Genomic DNA, 24,764 nt, shown 5'->3' with positions numbered 1-24,764 from the left:
TCAAGAAATCATAAAGAAAATTTCTCAGAAGCATTAGAATAAGAATTCAAAGTCTAAATTAATAGAATTACATATGTCATCATTGGAGAGAAACCTTAGTCATAATACCTATGGATGGGATTATTCAGGTCTAAAGCTTTGTCAAAAAAAAAGTAGTATCATGGAATCTCAGCTAGAATTGTATAGGGTTGTACAGCAAGGAAAAGAAATTGGAAAATATGGTATATTGAAAAGTAAAGCTAAATGATTTACACCCAAGAATAACTTATCCTGAAAAGTTAAGGAGGACTTTTAAAGGAATTGATGATTTTCAAGCATTCCTGTTGGGAAAACTAGAAGTGGGCAATCTTAGGAAGACAAGAAATTTAGGAATGAGAAATAAATTTGAAAAATTTAAAAGTTCTGTGTTATGATCTAGTGAATTATATTGTTTTTCTTGAATTTATTTAGTATTTTATTTTTCCCCAATTAAATGTAAAAATAATTTTAACATTCTTTTTACAACTTTGAGTTCTAAATTCTTACTCTTCCTCCCTTCCCACCTCCCTCATTGAGAAGGCAAGCAATTTGATATAGGTTATACATGTGTAGTTATTCAGAACATTTACATGTTAGTCATGTTGTAAAAGAAAAACATAGACAAAAAACCCTCAAGAAAAATAAAAACAAAATAGCGTGCTTCAATGTGTATTCGGACACCATCAGTTCTTTCTTTGGCGATGGATAGCATTTTTCATCGTAAGTCCTTCAGAGTTGTAATGACTTAGATTCTAGAAGGAGAACAGATTGTGAGCCCTTTGGTGTCAGTAAGGAGCAAAGGAAGACAAAGATTTTGGCTCTGTGTGTTTGGCCCCATAAAGAAATACCTCAGGCGAGAAGAAAAGAGGAACTTATTGCTTAACCTTGGAAGAAGTTTATTTCAACATAGAACTGGGAGTGGGGCTCTCTTGATCCTCGCAGTTGTCTAGCCAGGCAAGGGTAGGTTAAAAAACAAGAAAAAAAAATTAGTAGTACAAATATATTCAAGTGAGTAGAAGACTGGGCTAACAGGCTGTAGGAGGAAGACTGGGTTTTGAGAGGGAAGAAGAACAGACTGTAGATATAATGGTAGAGATAGTGGATTGTCATCTGTGATTTCATTAGTATAGGGAACTCCTAGATGAGGAAACTTCCTCTACCATTGCAGGTCAGCTTTTTCTCTGCAAGTTAAATTAGTGTAAATTAGAGAATTGCCTGGAACACTGAGAGGCTAAATAGAGATCACTGAGAAGCTTGAGGTCCCACGGCCAGTATATGTGTAGGTAGGAAGATTGGGGGCAGGGAGGCCTTGAACCCAGGTCTTCCTGGCTTCAGGACTGACTATTCACTATACCACACTGAAATAGAGGAATTTAAAAGAATACCAAATTTAACAAGATTAAATGGAAAACCTAAACAGCCTGATGAATTTAAAATTGAAGTCTTATCAGATATTTGAAGAAAAATTAACACTTCTGCTACAAAAACTTAACAAAAATGTAGAAAGAAGATACTTTCCAAATTCCTTATTTGGAGTAAATATGGTTTTTACCTCAACTAGAGAGGGAGACAGCAGAGAAACAAAGTAGAGATCAATATCACTAATAAATATTGATGCAAAAGTATTAACTATAGGGGCAGCTAGGTGGTACAGTGGATAGAGCACCGGCCCTGGATTCAGGAGGACCTGAGTTCAAATCCAGCCTCAGACACATAACACTAGCTGTGTGACCCTGGACAAGTCACTTAACCCCATTGCCTAACCTAAAAAAAAAGTATTAACTGTATTAACAGAGAACATAGAGCTATCATTAAAAGATATACTTTTACCAGGAATGTAATGATTTTCCAATTGTAGGAAAATTTTTTCCACAGTTGTATAATAAGTAATAAAAACAACATTGTGTCAGTGGAGGCAGAAAAAAACTTTGAAAAAATACATCAGTTGTGTTTAAAACACTAAAATGCAAATAATGAAAATCACTATTCCTTAGTGTGATCAAAGCTTATAATCTATAATCAAGAGTTAGCACTATTTATCACAGAGAACATCTCATTTACAATCCCATCTCTGTCTTGGTATTGCTAGCACTCTGATGCAGGCTCTTGTTACCTCACACATGGAGTCTTCCAGTAGCCTTCTGGTTGGCCTCCCTGCCTGGAGTCTCTCCTCATTTTAGCCTATCCTCTACTCCCTTATCAATATGATTTTCCTAAAGCACGGGTCTGACCATGTCTTTGCCTTATTCAGTGAACTCCAATGGCTTCCTATTGCCTCTAGGATACAAAACTTTGGTTTGGCTTATAAAGCCCTCCATAACTTGCCCCTTCCTGCATTTCCAGGAGGAAATCTGACACTCACCCCCAAATACTTTTCAGTCGGTGACACTGGCTTCCTTGCCGTTCCTCATAAAAGGCATTCCACCTCTGGACTCATACATTTTTCTTCATTATTACTTATGAATGAAATGTTCTCCCTCCTCACTTATTCCTGGTTTTCCTAGTTTCCTTCAAGTCTCAGCTAAAATCTCACTTTTCACAAGCCTTTCCTTGGTCTCTTTATCTTCCTTCATGTTACTGTCTTCCCTCTGTTGATTATCACTAAATTATCTCATATATAAATAAATGTGTATACTTATATATACATATTTATATGTATGTATGTATATATGTATGTATGCATTAATGTGTGTATATGTATATGCACACACATATAGACAAATATATTATTTGTACATAATTGTTTCTATCTGGTCTCCCCATTAGACTGTGAGCTCCTTGAAAGCAGGGACTGTTTTTGCCTTTTTTTTTTATGTGCCCAGTACTTAGCATAATTCCTGGTACATAGTAGATGCCTAATAAATGCTTCTTGACTTGGAGAAACACTGGAAACTTTTCCATTAAAATTGGAAATAATGCTAAAATATTTCCACTATTAAACATAAGTAGGAAAATGTTTAGAGAATCAGCCCAGGAAGGGAGGAGATAATTATCTCATTTGCAGATGATATAATAGTTTACTTAGAGATCTCCAGAGAATTAATGTTTAAAAATCTAATAGTGATATTAGCCTCAGTAAAATAGAAGAATAAAAAAAATTATATCACCAGTCTTTCTGTATACATTACTAACAAAATGACCCTTGCATCCCTGGTTCCACTTGGTTATAATAAATAATTTCTTGAATAAATTATTGTAGCCTGACAGGATTTAATTGTTTGAGTCAATATTCATGAATGATATTGGCCTATAGTTTCCTTCTGTGTTTTTTCTTTCCTTGGTTTAGGCATTTGGACTATATTTATCTCATAAAAGGATTCAGGTAGAGTGTTTCCTTTCTTAATTTTTGAGAATAATTTGTGAAGTATTGGTACTAATTGTTCTTTGAAAATTTTATAGAATTCTCCTATTAATCAGGGCCAGGATTTTTTTGTTTTGTTTTGTAGCTTTTTAACAGCTGCGTCTGTTTCTTTTTTTGAGTTTTTTGAGACCTCTATCTGGTCTTCTGATAGTAGTAGTATTTGTGTTTTTGGAAGCATTCCTTTATTTCGTGTTTGTAATTTTGTTAACATATAACTGCATATGTTCTGATTATTATTTTTATTTCTTCTGGTTTTGTTATGATTTCATCTTGTTCATTTGTTACTTTATTAATTTGATTTTCTGCCCTATTTTTAATCAGGTTAGTCTTTTTAAAGAACCAGCTTTTAATTTTAGTTATTTTAATTTTTTGTTTCCAATTTTTCCTTTTTTCTTATTTTTAATATCTTTTCTTTTGTGCTTATTTTAGAGTTTTATTTTATTTTTAATTTGTTGGCTTTCTAATTTTTAATGCATATTCAATTCAATAGTCTTTCTTTTTCTGTTTTTTTAATTTATGATTGTAGAGGTAAGATTTCTCCTTGAGGACTGCTTTAGCTGCATCTCAGAAATTTTTGTATGTTGTTTCCTCATTATAATTTTCTTTCACATAATTATTAATCATTTCTGTGTTTTTCTTTGACCCATTTGTTATGTAGGATTTTTATTATTAAATTTCTATTTAGGTCTGTGTTTTTTTGTTTGTGGTCCCTAAACTAATGACTAATTTAATTGTGTTATAGTCTGTAATAGATGCATTACTTTTTCTTGCATTTTTGTATTTGTTTTCGTTATCTCTGTGCTCTAGTACAAGTCAATTTTTGTAAAAGTTCTATGTGGTAGTGGTGAGAAATAGATATAATCTTTTGCAGCCGCATTTAGAATACATCATAAGTATTTTAACTTTAGTTTCTCCAGCAGTTTGTTCAGTTCCATATTTTCCTTTTTGTTGACCTTTCTTTCAGACTTATCCAAAACTGAGAAAGGGATATTGAAATCTCTGTCACTATTGTGTTATTGTCTATGTCTTCTTATAGATTAATTAATATATCCCTGATAAATTAAATTAAGGTGCTGGGCATTTGGAACATATAAGTTAATTATCGATATTGGTGTTCTTTCCTGCTTTTATCTGATTATTTAATTCTTCTCCTTCCCCTTTTTTTCTTTGAGTCAAATAGATTTTCTCTTCGCTTTTTCGTCCTGTTCATTAGTTTTTAAAATTTTACTTTTTTGTGACCATTTCCCAGAGAGGGTTTCTCTCACTTTCTTCATTATGTATCTTCTCTTTCTTTCTAAACTAGACCCGCATTCTCTGGTTCGTAACCGCTATAATTATCTAGTGTCTCTCTATTCTCTGTATTCTTCATGAAATCAAAATTCACAACTATTCATCCTGGGCTCTCTCCTCCAGGAAGGAGGTCAGGATAGGGGGCAGTTCCTGGGTTGTTTTTTTTTTTTTAATCTTATTTTGGATTTCTGACTGTCATCATGGAGACAACTGAAGTTGCTTTATCTGTGGCACATAATTTCTGGCTTGGAGAGGTTTGAGAGGTCAAGGGATTCAGGAAAAAATATTTAGTTCTCCATCTTGTTGATTATGTAACCCAGAAGATCTGATCAAATCTTTTTACCATTTGTCTATAGAGAATAACTCTTGTTCCTATATAGGGAATTAACAAAAGTATCTTTCTTGGATATCAGACCCTTACCAAAGATACTTGATGCAAAGATTTTTTTTTCTCAATTGAAAGTTTCCCGTCTTATCCTGTCTTTATTATCTTATTCACAAAATGCTTTTCATTTTCATGTAATTGAAATCTTCTCTTTTATCCTTTGTACACTCCACTGTCTCTTATTTGGTTAATAGTTCTCCCCTTAGCCAAAGCCATGAAAACTTCCATCGATTTTCCTCCAGTTATTTTTTGTGATCTTTTATAACTAAATCCTATATCATTTGGAGCTTACTATGATATCAAAATATTAACACAGAGCACAGAAATTTCCACATAATCAAAACAGAGCTTTATTATCTATGGGAGAGAGGGAAAGGAGGGGATAAGCATTTACATAGTGTATTTGCCATTTTATTTAATTCTTGAATTTTCAGTATTTTATACTTTTGTTGTTTATTCTCTAGTTTTTAAATTGTATATTGAATACATTAATTTTCTCATTTCTTATTTTGTTATCTTTTCAGAGAGATAATTTTTATTCTTGGAATAGCTTTAGCTGCATCCCCAAAATGTTGGTATGTTGTCTCACTGTTACTGTATTTTATCATAGTTGTTAATTTTTCTATAAATTATTCTTTGCCTTTCTTATTATTCAGGATTTCTTAAATCTCCATTTATATCTGAATATGAATCTTTTGTTTATGTTCCCTGTGTTATTATTATTTTATTAATTGTGTTGCAATCAATAACAACCCCTTATTTGTAATTAATTATTTTTGTTAATTATTGATAGTTATTATTCATTTTAATGTGTTATGGACTATAAAGGATATATTTGGTAGTACAGCTTTTGTACATTTGTTTTTAATTTTTGTGCATTAGTACCTGGTCTGTTTTGGCAGAGGTACTATGTAATTCTGAAAAGATATGTGTGCTCTTTAATCTTCTCATTTAGAAGACTATAAATCTTTCAAATAGGATTTCTCCAACAATGCATGCAGTTTTGTATTTTTATTTTTCTTTATACTTGTTAGATTTATCCAGTTTGGAAAAACGTTGAAAGTTCCTAGTTACTGTGTTATTGTCAATGTCTTTTTGAGTTTAGTTAACTTTTACTTTATGAATTTAGATGTTATAATATCTTGTACCGGTATATCAGTGTTGTTTTGGTTCACTGACTAGGGTTCCTTTTAAGCAAGGGTTTTTAACCAGGAGTCTGTAGATAAATTTCAGGGAGATCCATGAATTCATTTTTAAAATAGTTTGTTAATTTTAAATATAATTATTTTCCTTTATAATTCTATGTATTTTAACTTTTGCATTTAAAAAAATTTTGAGAATGGGTCTGTAACATGGGGCAAGTAGGTGGTGCAGTGGATAGAGTACAGGCCCTGCAGTCAGGAGGACCTGAGTTCAAATCCGGCCTCAGACCAAACACTTGACACTTACTAGCTGTGTGACCCTGGGCAAGTCACTTAACCCCAATTGCCTAAAAAAGGGAAAAAAAAAAAAGAGAGAATGGGTCCATAACCTTCACCATACTGCTAGAGACATTCATGGCCCCCAAAAGGTTAAGAACACTTGTTTTAAAGTATAATGTAGGGAGCAGCTAAGTGGCAGCTAGGTGGCACAGTGGATAGAGTACTGGCCCTGAAATCAGGAGGACCTGAATTCAAATCCAGCCTCAGACACACAAGGCTCACTAATTGTGTGACTCTGGGCAAGTCACTTCACCCCAATTGCCTCACAAAATTTTTTTTTAACTTTTGCTTTTTCTGATAGTATGACTATGATTCCTTTGGAATCATCTGATACATATTAAATTTCGTCTAGCTTCTTGTTTTTGTTCCATGTGTCTTTATTTTTTTTTAATGTGTTTTTTAAGCACAATATATTGTTGAATTTTTTTCTTATCTGTTCACCATTTTTCTTTCATTTTATTGAGTTACTTAATGCATTCATTTTTAAAGCTATTATTGTGAGATTTTTGTCTTCTTCCATTTATTTCTTTTGTATTGATTTTATCCTGTCTTTAAGTCAGTACCTTGATCCTACTTAAACTAATTTGGTACTCATATATTCTCACAAGCTTTTCCCTTCCTCATTCTCTTTTATTTGCCCTATCCCAAGTTCTTTAAACTTCCTTAAATATTTAATTTTGCTTTCTCACTATTTATCTGTTATCTTCCTTTTTCATCCTTGCCATTCCCTGCCAAGGTAAGCATGTGATTCAAAATCCTCCATCTCCATCCCCAACTTTTTTGTTTAAGTAATGTTCTTAAGTAACATTCATTAGAGTATAAGCTCCTTGCGAGTAGGGATTATTTCATCCTTTGTATTTCTATTCCAACACCTAGCCCAGTGCATAGAGCACATCTCAGTAAGTACTTGTTTTTTGATAGATTGTGATGTCTTTTTCCAAAAAGATTTTCTTTTATGGAAAATGCAATCCACATCCAGAAAAAGACTCTGGAGTCAGAATGCAAATTGAAGCGCACTATTTGCTCTCTTTTTTTTTGTTTGTTTTTTCTTTCTCATGGTTCCTCCCATTGGTTCTAATCCTTTTTTACAACATGACTAATATGAAAATATGTTCAATATCAATGTATATGTAGAGCCTGTATCAGATTGTATGCTGTCTTTGGGAGGAGGGAAAGGAGGAAGGGGGAGAAAATTTAGAACTCAAAATTTTATGGAAGTGAATGTTGAAACTAAATTGAATTGTTAAAAAAAGTTTTCATTCACTTTTTCCTCTTCATTTCTTTCCTCTTCTTGATTCTGAATCCTGTTCTTCCATTCTTGGACATATTTATTCCTTATTTATTTTATATTGTAAGAGGTGGAGCTTCTATATATAAACTCCCATTGATATATTCCTGTTTTTATAGATCTCACTCCATATCCCTTCTCCTTGTATATGTTGATTTACTTTTTGATTGGCCCATCTTTTTTGGGGGGTGGTCATTCTCATTCATGATAAAATTAAACTCCAGGTCTATGTCTTCACTGTCACTTTGGTGCTGCTGGCCGATCCTGGGAACATATAAATAAATTCCTTTTCTTAGGTAGCATAACATTTAGATAAAGTAGTTTTGTGTTATGGCTATTCTTCCTGTACAAAATCCATTTTAAAGCCCTTCACTCTCACCACAGACTTACACTCTCCTTCCCACCCCACTGCCACTGCCATGGGAATATTCTTTAATGGAAGCCTTTTATTTGCTCTTCTAGCATGAGATATGCTTTCTAATCCCACTATCCTGATACTCCCTTCCATTACTTCTACTCTACATCAGCAAGTCCCCAACCCCCACATACTTTTTGAAAAACTATCAGTTAATTTATAGGGGAGCATTGAATATGTCCACTGCTCTTAATCCTTCCTTTATGATGTTTAAGATTCTTTTAACTCTTTACCATATATATTCTTTTTGTCTCTTGATAATCTTTTTTTTCTTTTACTTCTCAATCCAACTTTCTTTTTTTTTTCTTTTTTGGAGTTAACAGTTGCCTATAAACAAGATAGAATTTATTTCATTGCTTTGGCTTTTCTTCTTAATTACATTTACTGTTTCTTGTGTGTCTCTCTCTCTTGAGTTAATTCTCTGTTTGCCTTTCTCTCTGTCTCTGTGCATTTCTCTCTTAATAGCTGTCCTAATCAAATGTACTACCCTGTTTTTGTTTTTGATAAACGCATCCATTTTGTTCCCAACTCCACTAGCTATCACTTAACGCCTATTCGCCTCAGTTCCTCATTTGAAAAATGAAGCGGAGAAAGAAATGGCAAATCATCCAGTATCTTTGCAAGAAAACCCCAAATGGGATCACAAAGAGTTGGACACAACTGAACAACAAGAAATCCATTTTGTTGCAGGTCCATCTTTTTTTTAGTGATGATTAGGCTCAGCTTTGGAGGATATTTTGCTTGTGGTTGCAACCTGAACTACTTTGATTTTTTTTTATAAGAAACTGTGATGCTTATGCACAGCTTGCTTTTCCTTTGAGTATTTAATAAATTCAACATATAGCTTTTCAAGCTGTCCTGTTTTCTTGCTTTCCTTCTGTTGTCTTCTGTGCATTTATTTAAAATGTCCTTGACCCTTTTTTTTCTTTCTTTCTTTTTTGGCAACTCTACTCCTTTTTGGAATATCTTACTCTTTTGTCTGATATCTTCTGGCTGCAGAATCCTTCTAAATTATTCAAGTAGCTGAAGACCCTTTTTCCTGGCTGCTTATAAAATTTGTTGTTTAGTACTGAAATTCTGAAATATAACTAATTACATGCCTTGGAGCTTTAAGTGTGAGGTTTTTCTCTGTTGGCAGTCTGTAGATTCTATCCATCAGTATTTTAATGCCTGTATTCAAAAGCGATGGATGGTTTTCTGGAATTGTTTCCTGTATTTACAGTATTCAGGTCTTTTAATGTAGTATATGTTTTGGGGAATTCTTTGAGCCTTAAAGTTATTTCACTTTATCCTTTAGTTAAGGTCAGTCACTTTGGTTTGTACAGAATTCGTTTGATCAAAGCTATTGTTTGCTTTTCTTTTGCAAAATTTATTTCCACTTTGGTGGAAAAGTTCCTAATATGTCCATTGTTTTTTCATAACCTCTGCAACTTTGAGGATATTCTTTTTCCATTGTATGCTTTAGTTCTCTGCTTTGCTGTTTGTATTGTTTAATTCTATATTGAGAACTTTGTTTCACTATCTAGTTACCACCCTACTACCTTCTTTAAAATATTTGATTTCTCTTTTGAGCAGGTCTGGAGTTTCTTGCTGTTTTTCTGTGATCTCTGAGAAATCTGTAGTATTCTTTTCCATTTTGTATTTTTGGTTTTTCTTTGTAGTATAATACTTGTTCAGTGTTTATGGTCCTTTTTGTTTACTTGTTTTTACTAATCTTTCCTGTCTTTGAGTCTCATTGTTGTTTTATCTGTGCTGGAGCTATGCTTGTACCCAGCCTTTTTTTCTTGGACTTTTTGTTCTTTAGTCTTTTTTTCTCTTCAGAATAGCTTGTCTCTGGTACCCCTCCTCCCCCTTATCTCTTTTCCCCTCTACTTCTCTGATGTACTTTCTGCCACACACACCCCTGAATCTAGTGCATCAGCTTCCTCAGGTTATGGGGTTTGGGACCCTGGTTGGATCCTTGCCCAGGGTAAAGTCTTGATCCTTGGGTGGTTTCTGGTCTTCTGCACCTCTCCCCTGTCCCCACCCAATTTATATTCCCTGTCCTTCCCATGGCTGAGCATCATCAATATTTTCAACCTCTTGTGGATTGGAGGGGAGCAGAACTTAGAATGAATCCTTGCTATTGAGGAATTTGGCAGTGCTCTTTGGAGAGCTTTGGAGAGTTAGAATATGAAACATGAGCCTGGGACATTGCTCAAACTAAGTTTTGTCCACTACTTTGTGGACTGAGAGTGGGGAGGATAGGTAGAAGCATCAAGTATTTTAATTTCTTGTATTGTTTAATGAGACTTTTTCCTCCATTGCTGTTTAACTTCTTAACTTGTAGATTCAGCAGTAATTATTCTAGATTTGGCCCACTCAAAAGGTTGGACTGGTTTGAGGAAAATAAGTATTCATTGCCTTTAATCATATGACTAGGCCTCATGTCCAAGATTATAGTTTTATAAACAAGGTATGTTTTGGAAAATTATGGTCAATATTTGGATCAATTTAGTATTCAAATTATATAGTCTACTTACTCTGAAACACATTTTCTTTATTTTCAGTTAACTCTAATACAATAATTTTCCTAGATTGGCAATTATACAGTTGTATTACAAAATTAAGGATCTACCAGTGTAATCAGATTGGACACAGATATTCACAAAAATGCCTTAGGACCATGGAAAGATGAATAATCCAAAAAACATTCTTTTTCTTGTACTGTTGAACCTCATTTGCTGGTATTATTGCTTCAGAAAATCTACCGGTGTTTTTAAAGGTTCTGTTTGTTCGAAAATGTTATATATGCCACATTGTTTAGAAATACATATTGTAATTTTTATTATGTTTATATATGCAGACATACAAAAGATGTGTATGTACATATGTATACATATATGTTATATATTGTAAATTTTAATACTTAACCTGATTTACGATTTTTTATTGATAGTGTCCAGAGGATGAAGGTTCTGCAAAAGAAGATGTAATTCCTATTACTAAATCTCTTGAAAAGTAAGTGTATTCTTATTTATAAACATTAATGTTAGTTAAAATATTTAATAAATATGTTGGTGGTTAACTTATCAGCTATTCTCTTGCCTAAAAAAACATTGCAAGTTCATAAGTGTAACATTGTTGAACATTTTCAAGAACACTATCTGGTTTATTTAAATCTGTTTGGGCACTCGTCTTTAATTGATGACTTAACAGTTTTCTTTGGAGGCAAGCTATTAATAATTCTTATGGAAAATATCTCCATGTAAGGATCCTATAAATAAATCATTGCAAATTCTCTTTTTATAGGTGAGTCACAAAAAAATTTTAGATGGCATGTTTTGATGTACATACAACGACAATTTATATTTATATAACTTTAAAAAGTGAGAATTTGAATACATGAGGCCACTTCACAGAATTCACTGAGTTGCATTGGGACCTAGCTATAATGTATGCCTTATATTTATGTATGTCTCCCAATTCAGCAAACAATTGTTAAAACACTTGTAAAGGCTTTGCTTGCTACCAAAGATAGAAAAGTTTTTTTTTTTTTAAAGATGGTCTACTTACCTTGAGGAGCTTATATTTTACTGGGAAGGGGGAAGATTGGATGTGCACATAGAAAAGTATAATAAAATGTAAGATGTAATAGGCAGATCCAGACTAAGTGCTCTAGGAAAATTTGAGGAGAGGCAGAATACTTATATTTGAGGAGAAGTGGGGAAGACTTCATGGAGAAGGTGGTAGCTGAGCTAAAGCTTGAAGGGAGAGAAGGATTCTAAAATGCAAAGAGGAGGTTGCATTTTAGCCCCACCCCCCGCAATGGCCTCTATGAATGCTTGAATTGTATATTGAATCTAGGAACGGCTCAAAATCTATTTTGGCTGGAACACAGCGTATATGAAGAGGAGTAACGTGTGATGGCTGGAAAGCTTGTGGTGGGCTTTAAATACCAGGCTTAGGAGTTTGTATTTTGTCTTAGAAGCAGTAGGGAGCTGTTGAAGATTTTGAGCAAGGGAATGAAATAGCAGACCTTAGGAAATCCAATGGGTCAGATTTTTATGAAGTTCTTACTATGTACAATAAAGATGATTTTGGCAGCTTTGTGAAGGATGGAAAGAGAAAGGAGAGACTGGAAGAAGAGAAACAATTACTAGACTATTGTAATTTTCCCAGTGAGATGTAATATAAGGATCTGAACTAGGCTGGTGGCAATGTAAATGGAGCATTGGGATTTTTGTGAGAGATCTTGTCCAGATAGAACCACTGAGGATTGGTAAAAGAGGGGGTGGTAAGGTATAAGGAAAAGTCAAACACGGCTCTGAGATGTATGTAACATTTACATGTATATGGTGTATAAATAAATACACATACGGGGCTTTTTGTTTCAAGTTTTATTTAAATAATCTCTTTAAAGACAGAGACAATGTCTGACAGTTTGTACAGAGGTGGATGTGAACCCATATGGTTCTGACTTTGAGGCCAGTATTCTATCCACTAAACTAAATTGTCTCTGTATAAATACTAAAATATCTTTTAAAAAATTCTAATCACTTTTTATTTAAAAAAATTTTTAAACACTGTATTACATAGGTGTTTGTCATGTAGATAGCATATATAACATAATCGATCCTTTTCTTGATGATTCAGTTCATCATTATTAATATCACTTATTATGCTGTGCTGTAATATAAAATGACAACCTTCAGTAGATATTGAGGTGTTTTGAGCTATTTGTCCCTATGCAAAATAATTCCAAATAAGGTTTTGTCTGCTTATTACAATCTGATTTTTTGGGGAGCTTATCCATCAATATCAATTGTCATTTCTCCTCCCTGAGTCTGAAATGTCATTATTGGTGAATGAATAAGTGTAACCCATTTTATCTGGCCAGATCCAGTGCATGCCTTATGTTTAGCTACCCAGACATCTTATCAAAACAGTACTATCATTACTTCTGGAAAGGATAATTGATTGCCTTATGGCTTTATTCACCATTCTTGTGACTGCCCAAACCAAACCTCCCTTCCTTGGTCACCACTTCCTCATATGTGTCATCTCCCCCTATAAAAATGTTAATTACTTGAAGGAAGGGCCTGCTTCACTTTTTAAAAAATGTATATTCCCAGCACCTAGCACAGTGCCTGGTATGTAATGAAAACCAATCTGATCCCTGAATTAAAGGAGCTATCAATGGGGTGTGGGAGGTGGAAGGAGGGGAGATGTACACAGATAAATAAATATATGATAAGGTAGAATGTTATGAGAGCAGGTATGATTGGAGTAGTTTTAGGTGATGTTGAGATTTAAGGCATTTCCACTTTGTACATATGAAGTTCAGTGGAGACGGAAGCCGTGGGAGTTGAAGAAGTAAGGAACTGTTAGAAAGGTATTCAGTATGAATACTGAAATCAGTGAGGATGATGGCAGGTTTTGGGAGAGAAGTTTGTAAGTTAGGTACTGAAGTCACTGAAGAAATTGTCATTGGGAGAATGTCCTAGAGACCCATCATCTCTACACAATGGGAAATGTGACAGTAATAACGGATAGTGTAAACAACATATGAATGCCCTAGAGAGTATGATTTATTTTCATATAATTGAATGTATGCTACCATGCATTCAGATGAAAAATACAGACCTAGAAAATTAGAGGTTCAATGAGAATATCTACTTGTGCAGTTATTATTTTTCTATATTACCTTTCTTTTGAGTAGTGCACAGTAGTTTTTATTTTCTTAAATAATCTTCAGTATATTCTTGCTAAGTAGAGCAGGGACTCACATTATTTCTTTTACTAGAGAGGCAGCAACTAGGGTCAAGAAATTACAGTGTGCACATTGTCTCACACCAAAGAGTTATATTTGCTGAAACTGTACAAAAGCATACTTCTTAAATGTTGGGATAATAACTCTTACCATTTTGCTGTAAAGATTAAAATATTTATGTTCTTGGAATTATTCACAACATTTATAGAATCTAAGATAAATTATTTATTAGTCCCAAATAGTGTTCAAATGCCTTTTTAAAGAACTAAGTTAAAACAAACACAAGTTCTTTGAGGGAAAATGTTCAAAATTAAATAGTCTAACTTAATATCTAGTTATTTCATTTTATATAAGAACTGTGCTATGTATCTTTTCTATGTGCTGAATGAACATTAACTGTATACTATTTATTAGTTTGTTATATTTTATATTTTTTTCAAAAAGGGCTTTGTACCATTTGTCCCGTCTGAGAGAACTAGTTGAAGATACCCGTTGCAAATCGAACCTAATACAATCACGGAAGAATGAAGAGAGAAAAAACTGTCTAACCAACAAAAATTGAGATTTCTTTTTAAATGCTCACAAGTGGGCTAAAATGGATTTTTTTTTGTTATTTCAGAGGTAAATTGTCCTGCTCCCTTAAAATAAAATTCTTAAAATGACATTGTTTTACACCCTAACTTCATTGCATACCCAAATAATAGAACTGAAGATTTATCATAAAGCCCAACCTACCTGTTTTCAGGCTAGCAAATGTTTAAGTCACATTAGATGGATAATTTCTGTTCTTTCCTTCAAGATTTCCACGAATTTTTTTTTGCTATATCCTATTCCTCTGTTTTAGTACCTCAATAAGAAGTCTATTTTCTTATATCTCTGTAGTAGTAGACTGCTTACTATAAACAGAATCCTATTTCATTAAGCTTGACAAATTATAAAAATTTCTAAGGTGATATAATACAAAAAGTATTATGGTGAAAGCTTATTGCTACAGTGTTCACAAGATGCATGATCATTTTTGTTTTCACAAAGCATATATTAAAGGTTTAGGGTATTTGCAAACAAAAACAAATTGAGGAATTAGGAAATGTAGAGTTCAAAAAAAGATTACTAGTTCCATAACAGTTGTACTCTAGGTGCTTCACAGTCCCATATGTTGGTTCCAACTGTATTTGAATTTAGCATATCTGTAGGTTGCTTTCTGTCTATGGGTATTTGGATCATCTACCTCACTAAGCCAAACAAGTTATATGATAATAAATGAATTACTAATGCTTTGAAGGTATTTTTAGGCATATCGCATCATTTCAGGATCTAAATTCTCCACAAATCAGCTTGTTGTGCTGTAGAGGTATTTCTCTGAGCTGATCAGAGCCCCTGATTACCCGAACACCAACCACAGGAAACATCTTTGCAATTTTATTTTAGTGGAAAAGTTTTAAAATGTCTCTAATATAACTTTTTGAAAGACTTGATGTCTTTAATAACATTTGTAGTAGTATCGACATATAGACAATATCTTCCTAACTTATCAAAACAGCATTTTTTTCCAAAGATTTTCTTCCAAAGAGACAGTAACTTTTGAACCCATTATTATACTATATTCCTTATTCAAATAATTCCTTGTAAATACTTCCTAAGATAACAATGACTCACCACCATGCAAAACAAAAGAATAGGCTGTTTCAAAGAATTAGAGTTATGACAAAATTTACACAAAAATCAGGCAAGACTAAATAACACTAAAAAAAAAAAGACACCAAAGTGAGTCCTAACACTAGCAAAGCAGTATTTATTAAAACTGTCTGGTACTGAAAAAAGAATAGAGAAAATCGACTGATGAAACAGAGTAAAGAACCTAGAGATAGAAGCCAATCTGAATAAAAGGTTTTGGGTTTTTTTAATAAATCCATTTTTTAAAAACACTTGGGATTGGTTAAATTAAATCAATAAAACTAAGAAAACTGGGTAGTCATATAGCAGAAAAATAGTTTTGGAACCATACCTCACAAAATACACCACAAAAAAAACCCCACCAATTAATTCAGTGGTCTCAGTATAAATCTGAGAAAAAAGGAATAACATCTCAGCTATAGAGAGGAACAAATAGAAATTGGAGACAAATTTAATGGCTTTTATTATGCAAAGAAAAAAGGATTTTACACAGCAAAGAAAAGTACTCTCTAACATGAAAAGAAATAGGTTAGGAACAATAGTTGCAGTAAAGATATTAGATACAGGTATTACATTTAGAATCTGTAAGGAAATTATACACATCTATAAAACTGACAATTCACTCTGCCTGTTTGGAAAATGGCCAAAGGGAAAGGTAGTCTATTTGTGAATGAGAAAATACAAACATGAAAAGATATGTAAATCTGTAATAGTGAAACTGTAGTCAAGAAAAGCTTAAGATACCAATTTCTACTCCAATAGAAAAAATAGCAAAAAATTAGCAAATCTAGCGTTGGTGGGACTGTGGGAAAAGTAGGCATGCTAATACGTTGCGCATTAGCCCGGTACAAACATACATTTTGGAAAACAAACTTCAGTAAGTCCTAAAACTAATAACACATTTGGACCCAGGTATTCCAGCTTTATCCCAAAAGCATCATAAAAAAAAAAAAACTCATTTGTACAAAATATTCACAGTTTCTATAGTCACAAAAATTTAGAAAAAATACATATCCAAAAAGTGGAGATGGCTGAATAAATTATGATGTTAATATAATGGTTTGTTATGGTAGTATAAACTATAAATGTGAAGCATACCAGGAAATACAGAAATATCTATGCAAAGTGATACAATGTGACGCATACCAGGAAATATGGAAATATCTATACAAAGTGATGTAAGGAGATCAGAAAAACTGGAACTGTATATATTTACTAAAACTATATATATGTATGTATGTATTTATGTGTGTGTGTGTGTGTGTGTGTGTGTGTGTGTGTGTATCCTCACAACAACCCTGGAAAGTAGGTGCTATCATCTGCATTTTTACAATTGAGGATACAGATTAAATTACTTGCCCAGGGTTACACAGATAATAAGTAGGTAAATCTAGCTTTGAATTCAGGTCTTCCTGACCCCAGGCCCACTTTTATCTACTGCACCACCAGTTGTCTCTGAAGGGACACCGAGAAAGCATTTTGTTGTTTCTTTTTTGTATGATGTACTTTGAAAGTATAGATTACTTCATTGTTTGTGTTTATACCCCTCTACATACTTGATGCTTAGTAAATGCTTATTGATGGATGGAATTTATTTAATTCTACCTTAAGTGCTAAAAGTCTATGTAAGATTTTATTCCTTGTTTTGTATGCTTATTTCATTGTTTTTGTAAGCAGTCATTAAATTTATAATAAAAATTCCTTCTGGAGTTAGTCTCACAGAATTATCTTTTTATAATACTTTAATGTCAGTAAGTAGTTTCTACTTATATAAAAGATATACAATGAATCTGATGTCTGGTTTGTCAGACTAAATTTTTTTTTTTTAGGCAATTGGGGTTAAGTGACTTGCCCAGGGTCACACAGCTAGTAAGTGTCAAGTGTTTGGTCTGAGGTGGGATTTGAACTCAGGTCCTCCTGACTTCTAGCTGCCCCTAGACTAAATTCTTAAGATTTATGTTAGAAGCTCTTAAAATGCTATAAAAATGATTGAAAAATAGAGAATATAAATTCTGGGGACATCAGGGTAAAAATCCTGAATAATCAGGTAAAGTAAAAGATTAAGAGCCTAATATCTACAAAATGTATTGACTTGAAGACTAACCAGGTTAATTCCTTACATGTCTTGGACATTTGACATTAATCAGGTATGTTTGCAATGAACTTCCCCCCCACAATTGTTTCCTTAGTTCTAACTGCATTTTCTTTTGCTTCATCACAGGCTTTTTGATTGTTCGTTATCTTTTTTATCATCTCTGTATGTAGATAAGAATTCTCTCCCTTACCAAAGTTGTGAAATGTAAAATCTTACTGCAGTTTTACATGTTGTTGTTGTTGTTGTTGGCTTAAAATTGCTCCAAGGCTTTTGGAACATCTTATATATCTCCTTCCTTTTTCTGCTTAATTTGAGGGGCTTCTGACTGTTGTTTTAAAGGATATTTGGAGTACAACCTTCTGTTTTTCCTGTTTCTAGCTATGAGAAAAGCCTTGATAGTACATATTCTGTTAGTGTGTCACCACACTTTTTATAATGTCCTCTCCCCTCACCCTCCATACAATGGTATCAGGTCCCTTCCCTTCCCTATCCCCCAGCTTTGCAGCCTCCTTTTGTGTGTTGTCCCTATTAGAACATAAGCTCCTTGAGGGCAAGCACTGTCTTTTTGCACATGCTTATATCACACAGTGCTTAGCATGGTGCCTGGCTTAATAATAAGTGCTTGATAAATTCTTGTCTTGTCCAAGAAGTTCGTGCTTTGCATAAGATCAGTATCCTCACAGTAAGTATTCAAGGCAGGATTTGAAACCAGGTCCTCTTGTCGCCAGAGCTACTGCTCTTTTCCTTTCATCAAGCTGGGTTTTTTAAGAAAATAGGTGTTTCTAAAGGACCGATTTGAAGGAGTCTATTCCAGGCATGGAGAACTTTGAGTACAAATGGAAATAGAATGTGACATAACATATAATAAGCCTGGAAAGGTAAGTTAGGGTCAGGTTGTGAGTGGCTTTAAATAACAAATGGGGGAGTTTAGATTATATCCTGGAAGCAATAGGGAGCTGATGCAGTTTACATAGGTTAGAGGTAACTTGGGTAGTTCGGTGTTTTGGGAAAGTTGATTTTGCAGATGTGGTTGGAAAGGGTCTTTGATGAAAAGAATTTCAGAAAGGAAGGTGATGTCAAGGGGCAGCTGAACTCATTTCCCTACGTAGGGCATTTACCTGCTTCTGTAGGACACTTACCTCCCCTTTACAAACAAACCTTACCTACTCACTAAACTGAACTGAATGAAAAATGAATCAGGTAATGCACAAGAGTTGTTCTTGAAAACTTTCATAAGGACCCTAACTTACTTAGATACAAAACTGTTCACAAAATGACAAAGTTACTACTTTCTGAAGTGACAATGAGACATTAAATATAGCTTGTGATTGATAAAATTAATTATTAACACTGTTGTGGTTGAAACGGAAGAAGCAAAAATGCATCTAGTCGCATCAACCAAATCTTTCAGATGAAAATACCAATTCTTTAGCCTGGATGTTTACTATTGAAGCAAAAGTACTTTAGAAATGAGTTTGCTGCTAGAACAGATTGACATTCTTTGATCTGAACGGTGGTAGTACAAGGCAATGCATCTTTGGTGGTTTTTTTAAGGGTTAATTATATATGAGGATTTACCAGATGTATTAACACTTATGTTCTTTCTTTCTGACTGCTTGTAGTATTTTCTTCTTGACCTGGGACCTCTAGAATTTGGCTGTAATATTTCTGGGAGTTTTCATTTTGGGATCTCAGGAAATGAGCAAGGATTCTTTCAATTCCTATTTTGCCCTCTGATTCTAAGATATGTAGGAAGTTTTCCTTTAAAATTTCTTGAAATATGATGTCTAGGCTCTTTTTTTGATCATGGTTTTCAGGTAGTCCAATAGTTCTTAAAATATCTCTCCTCAATTTATTTTCCAGGTCAGTTTTTTTCTCCTATATTTCACATTTTCTTCTATTTTTTCAGTCTTCGAACTTTGTTTTAATCTGTTTTGATGTCTCATGGGATCCTTACCAATTCTGATTTTTAAGGAGTTATTCAGTGTTTTTAGTATTTTTGTTGTTAGTCATTTTCAGTTGTGTCCAATTCTTCATGACTCTTTGGGGGATTTTCTTAGCAAAGATATGCCTCCTTTACCAAGTTGTCATTTCTTTTCCCAATTTTTCCTCTACTGTTATTTGATTTTTTTAAAATAATTTGTTTCCTCTTTTTTTAAAAAAAAATCTTTTTCTTTAGCTATTTTAAGAATCCTTATTGGATTTGTGTCCATTCTGCACTTTTCCCTTTGAGGCTTTGCTTGTAGATTTTTTCAAGTAATTGTCATCTGAATTTGTCTTGAGCTTCCCTGTCACCATGATAGATTTTTATGGTAAGGTTCTTTTTTGTTGTTGTTTGCTCATTTTTTCCAGCCTATTTCTTGACTTTGGACTTTATGTTAGAGTTAGGCTCTGCTCACATTTGGGGTTGGGGGGAGGGATGTCTAGCCTTATCTGTTAACTTTTATGTCCTGCTGCTTTCACAGCTAGGCCTACAGGCCTGTAAGTCTTCAGCACTTTTAAGATGATAAGATGCAGTGAGTGGTCTAGTGACTGCTCTCCTTGTCTGACCTCTTACTTTACTCAGAATTCTTACTCTGGTTCTGGTAGAGCCCAATTCCTCAAAACTGCAGTTGTTCTTCTCTGCATTGGAACCGAGTAATGAGCAAGGGAGACCAATCCTGTACCCAGTGCTATCACGGAGTACACTGGAATATCGTTCTGGTCAGGTATTTGGTCCCCTTACTGCCCCTGAGCATTGGATGGTAGGTGTTCCTACAGCCCACTTGGAAGGCACACAGCCTGTCCCACTTTTCCACACCATGGTCCCAATCAGCCCCCATCCCAGTGTCTTTAGACTTTACTTTCTGTCTTCCTAAGTTGCCTTGGGCTGGAAAAATGACTCACTGTGACTTTTTGTTGTTTTTTCCCATTGAGGATGTGGTTAGGTATAGTTTTTAAAGTTGTTGAGAGGGATGTATTGGGAGAGCTTGGAAAAAATTCTCACTTCATTCCTTTCTCTTGGCTCCAGCCCCTGGAAATATTTCTAAGTATTGATTTGTTTGAAATAGACTATAAGGTTGATTTCTAATGCCACAGAAAAGAAATTCTGATAACTCCAAGGTTATCAGAACTTAAATTATGAAAGACCATAAAATTAATTGCTATATTCAGAAATTATGTGTAAATGACACTAATTAGGCCGACTGCTGAATCCTGGACTAATTAAAGATTCTAATTCTGTGTATTTATTTATTTCCATATGTATCTTCCTCAACATCCCCAGGAGAACAACTTCCTTAAAGGGAGGCACTAATTTTTTTATTGTTACAGTTGTTTTTCTCTTTTTACCCCCAGAACCTAGCACATTTTTTGGCCCAGACTTATGATTTTATCAATGTAGGGAACTCTTGGTGAGGAAACTATTCTAAGAAATTGCCACCTGTTTCACAACTTAAAATCTTTCAGAGCTAATTGAGGCACTGGGAGATTAAGTGAGTTGGCCAGAATCACAACCAGTATGTGTCAGAGGTAGGGCTTGATCCCAGGTTGTCCCTCTTCCCACATGCCATCTCATCCGTGGTACACGGAGACATGAAAGTGCTTGTTGAATGAGTGAATCCACAAATTGAAATTCAGTAAGCATTTAGCACACACACACAGAGGCATTAGAGTAGATAAACATTTAAATAAGACCTGCTCTCATAGAACTTCCAGTCTATTAGGTCTTTGCATAGTTCATATATACATGTGTGTTATGTGTGCATGTGTGTATGTGTGTGTTTATGTACATACTTAATGTATATGATATATACATACTTAATGTATATGATATATACATAAATAATCATTAGTTACTTTGTATTTTGCTTAAATACAAGAGGTGCAAACAAAGTACTTCCTATAGAAAGCACAAAAAGTGAACAGGCTAGAGGAGCTTTGAGGGGGAAAAAATCTGCTTTTTAGAGTGAGGTCACTGTTAAGTGATTATTAATCAGGAGCGACCTATAGACTCTGAATCATATCAAAGTCATATTTCACCAGGAAAGCCTTTGTCTTTTTAATAGCTTTGTTTCAATCATTCATCCTTGTCTTTACTGGGCCACTGTTTCCTGTATTACTAGGGGAGAAAAATCCCAAATGAAAAATAACTATGTAGAAGGTCACTGATGACAACATCCAGAAGTGGGAAGACGTATCACAAAGTCAAGTTGGCAACTTAAGGAAATTCTGTAATAGCTGGAACAACAACAACAACAACATGTGAGAGAAGACATAGCGCCAGCACAGCAGGGAGAGAGAGGAAGAGGTAAGTGGAGCTCCTGTGGACTAGCCACCACCCATCACTACTGATGCCACCACAATGAAGCCACCCAAAGCCAACTCAGGAGAAACTATACCTGAGAACAAAGCTGGTGACACTCCACCTTTGCCCTTCTAGACCTTCCCAGAAACAAGGAGCAATGGCAGCTAGGGACTCCAGCAAGCAAAGCCCTGGTCTTAGAAGCAGAAACCCTCAGTTCAAATCCTCTTTCAGACACTTAGTAGCTGGGCAAGTCACTTAACCTCTCCTAGTATAATAGCATTTACTTCATAGGGTGGTTGTGAAGATGAAGTGAGGTAGCATATAAGGCATTTTGCAAATGTGAGCTATTACTTTAACTTAGAAAGAGGAGGATTTAGGCTCAATGTAAGGAAAAATTTCCTACAAATAATCTCAGAATCTCAGTCAATAAATTAAGCACCTACTATGTGCCAGGCACTGTGCTAAGCACTAGGGATACAAAAGACAGCCTCTACCTTCAGGGAGTTTACAGTCTAACAGGGGAGACAACATGCAAACAAATATATAGAAGGCAAGCTATATTCAGGATAAACAGGAAATAATTAACAGAGGGGAAGGCACTGGAATTAAAGGAGGTAGAAAAGGCTTCCTGTAAAAAAGATAAGATCTTAATTGGGACTTAGAGGAGACTAGAGAAATCAGTAGGGGGAGTTGAGGAGGGAGAGGATTCAAGGCCTCGGGGAGAGCCAAAGAAAATGGCTAAAGCCAAGAAATGTAGTGTCTTATTCACAGAACAGCCAGGAGGTCAGTGTCACGGGATCAGAGTATGTGTTAAAAAATAAGGTGTAGGGGCAGCTAGGTGGCACAGCAGATAGAGCACTAGCCCTGAAGTTAGGAGGACCTGAGTTCAAATCCAGCCTCAGACCAAACACTTGACACTTACTAGCTGTGTGACCCTGGGCAAGTCACTTAACCCCAATTGCCCCCCCCCCCCAAAAAGAAAGAAAGTAAGGTGTAAGAAGGCTAGAAAGGTAGAAGGGGGCTAGGTTATGATGGGTTTTGAATGCTAAACAGAGCATTTTGTATTTGTTCCTGGAGGCAACAGGTAGCCATTGAAATTAATTGAGGGATGGGGGGAAGGTGGGTAGCAAGAAGAGTGGTGACATGGTCAGATTTGTGCTTTAGGAAAATCACTTTAGTGGTTTAATGGAGGATGGACAGGAGTGAGGAGAAGAAGAGAACAGGATAGAACCCTGACTTATGGCTGGAGAACATGATCTAGAAGAGGATCCAACAAAGAAGACAAGGAAGGAGTGGTAAGAGATGAGGAGAAGCAGAAAAGAGAGGTGTCCTGAAAACCTGAAGAGAGTATCACAAGGAAGAGAGTGCTCGATCAGCAGCGTCAAAGGCCACAGAAAGGTCAAGGAGGATGAGGATTGATAAAAGGCTGTTGGATTTGACAGCTAAGAAGTCATTAGTAACTTCAGAGAGAGAAGTTTGAGTGGGATGGTAAATAAGCTCAGAAGCCAGATTGTAAGGCATTAAGATACTGGGAGGAGAGAAAGTGAAGGCACCTACTGTATGCAACCTTTTCAAGATATTTAGGTTAGCAGGGATGGAGGGATCAAGTGAGGGTCTTTTATGGATGGTGAAGACATGAACATGTTTGTAGTGTCAGGATGCCTGTGCCAAGACCACCCTTCTCTTTTTGCTCCTTTTTTTCATACTATTAAGAGACATCTTTTTTTTTTCCAGAGTTAGGGCCCAGCAAGCAAGCTACATCTTGACCTTGACATAACAACAATTCTTTGCACTCAGCCTCTGGCTGAACTCAGCAGCAGCAAAACCCTACAATTGTTTCTGCACCAGCCCCAAGTGGTCCTTGAACTTAGACAAGCACCTGCAGGACCCCTGTTCTGGTCATGAAGCCCTTCTATGAATCAAACCTGTCTCATTGTTGCTGTTACCCCTCATTGTCTCACCAGTAGCTCATGGTATAGTCCTTGCTGTATGTATTACGATTTGGCCTCACTAAAGCTGGTCTCTTCTTGTATCAGGTTTTCTTCCTCCAATGGAATAAAGAAAGCTTTTTTGCTTATGATTGCTGTTGGCCCTATTTTTATTTTTATTGTGTTTTATTTTTTAGAATTAATTGTGGTTGTGATGACCTGTGTGAGATCTTTGATATTTTTAGAATTAACAGTGGTTGCATGATCTCTGTGACTTTTTGATCATTTGTTTTCAGACTTGACAGTAGGCAGCAGGAATGGATCAATAGATATGGAGAAATTGAAAATAAGTGTAAGAGTGGGATGACAAAGGGTCAATTTGTTGGAGGAAATTGGATAGAATGGTATTTCTTGGGGTGAGCAGAGCAAGGGGACCCCAAAATCAGGTGCCCAGGGCAGCTGGGTATGGTGGAGGCCAAAGGAAAAAAGCAGATTAATGATTTTACTTAAAAACATCTCTGTCCCTTTTCTATATTTATAAAATGGGGGGGGAAGCCTGAGCAAAGCACCCCACAGCCCAGATAGTAGTTTTATGCTTGTGGCACTGAATAAGTAAATTAATTTAGGAAGAACTGTCAGTTTTATTATATTAACTCAGCCTACTCCTAAACAATTGATGGTTTCCCAATTGTTTAGATCTGACTTTATTTTGTGTGAAGTGTTTTGTAATTGTGTTTATATGGTTCCTGGGTTTGTCTTGGCAGGTAGACTCCCAAATATTTTATTTTGTCT

General features: G+C 34.9%; 1 protein-coding gene across 4 annotated transcripts in view; it reads left to right on the top strand.

Moving 5' to 3' along the window:
• Window positions 1-24,125, top strand: part of CUNH18orf54 (chromosome unknown C18orf54 homolog) — a 39,100-nt gene extending 14,975 nt beyond the window's left edge. For 2 of the 4 annotated variants that reach the window (XR_013486162.1, XR_013486160.1), the window contains exons 6-10: window positions 5,579-5,629; window positions 11,177-11,238; window positions 14,435-14,611; window positions 21,863-22,047; window positions 23,779-24,125. Coding sequence is in view for 1 of the 4 variants with exons in the window: in XM_020994211.2 (XP_020849870.1) it covers window positions 5,579-5,629; window positions 11,177-11,238; window positions 14,435-14,552 (231 nt within the window). In the remaining 3 variants the exon portion in view is untranslated. Of the gene's footprint in view, window positions 1-5,578; window positions 5,630-11,176; window positions 11,239-14,434; window positions 14,653-21,862; window positions 22,048-23,778 lie in introns of those variants that run through there. The other 2 variants (XR_013486161.1, XM_020994211.2) reach the window with 2 other exon arrangements.
• The last annotated feature ends 639 nt before the right edge of the window (window positions 24,126-24,764 follow it).

The sequence above is a fragment of the Phascolarctos cinereus genome, unplaced genomic scaffold (assembly GCF_003287225.1).
Source record: "Phascolarctos cinereus isolate Bilbo 61053 unplaced genomic scaffold, phaCin_HiC Scaffold_4;HRSCAF=312, whole genome shotgun sequence".
Lineage (NCBI taxonomy): Eukaryota > Metazoa > Chordata > Mammalia > Diprotodontia > Phascolarctidae > Phascolarctos > Phascolarctos cinereus.
This window is presented reverse-complemented; position numbering and strand designations above follow the sequence as displayed.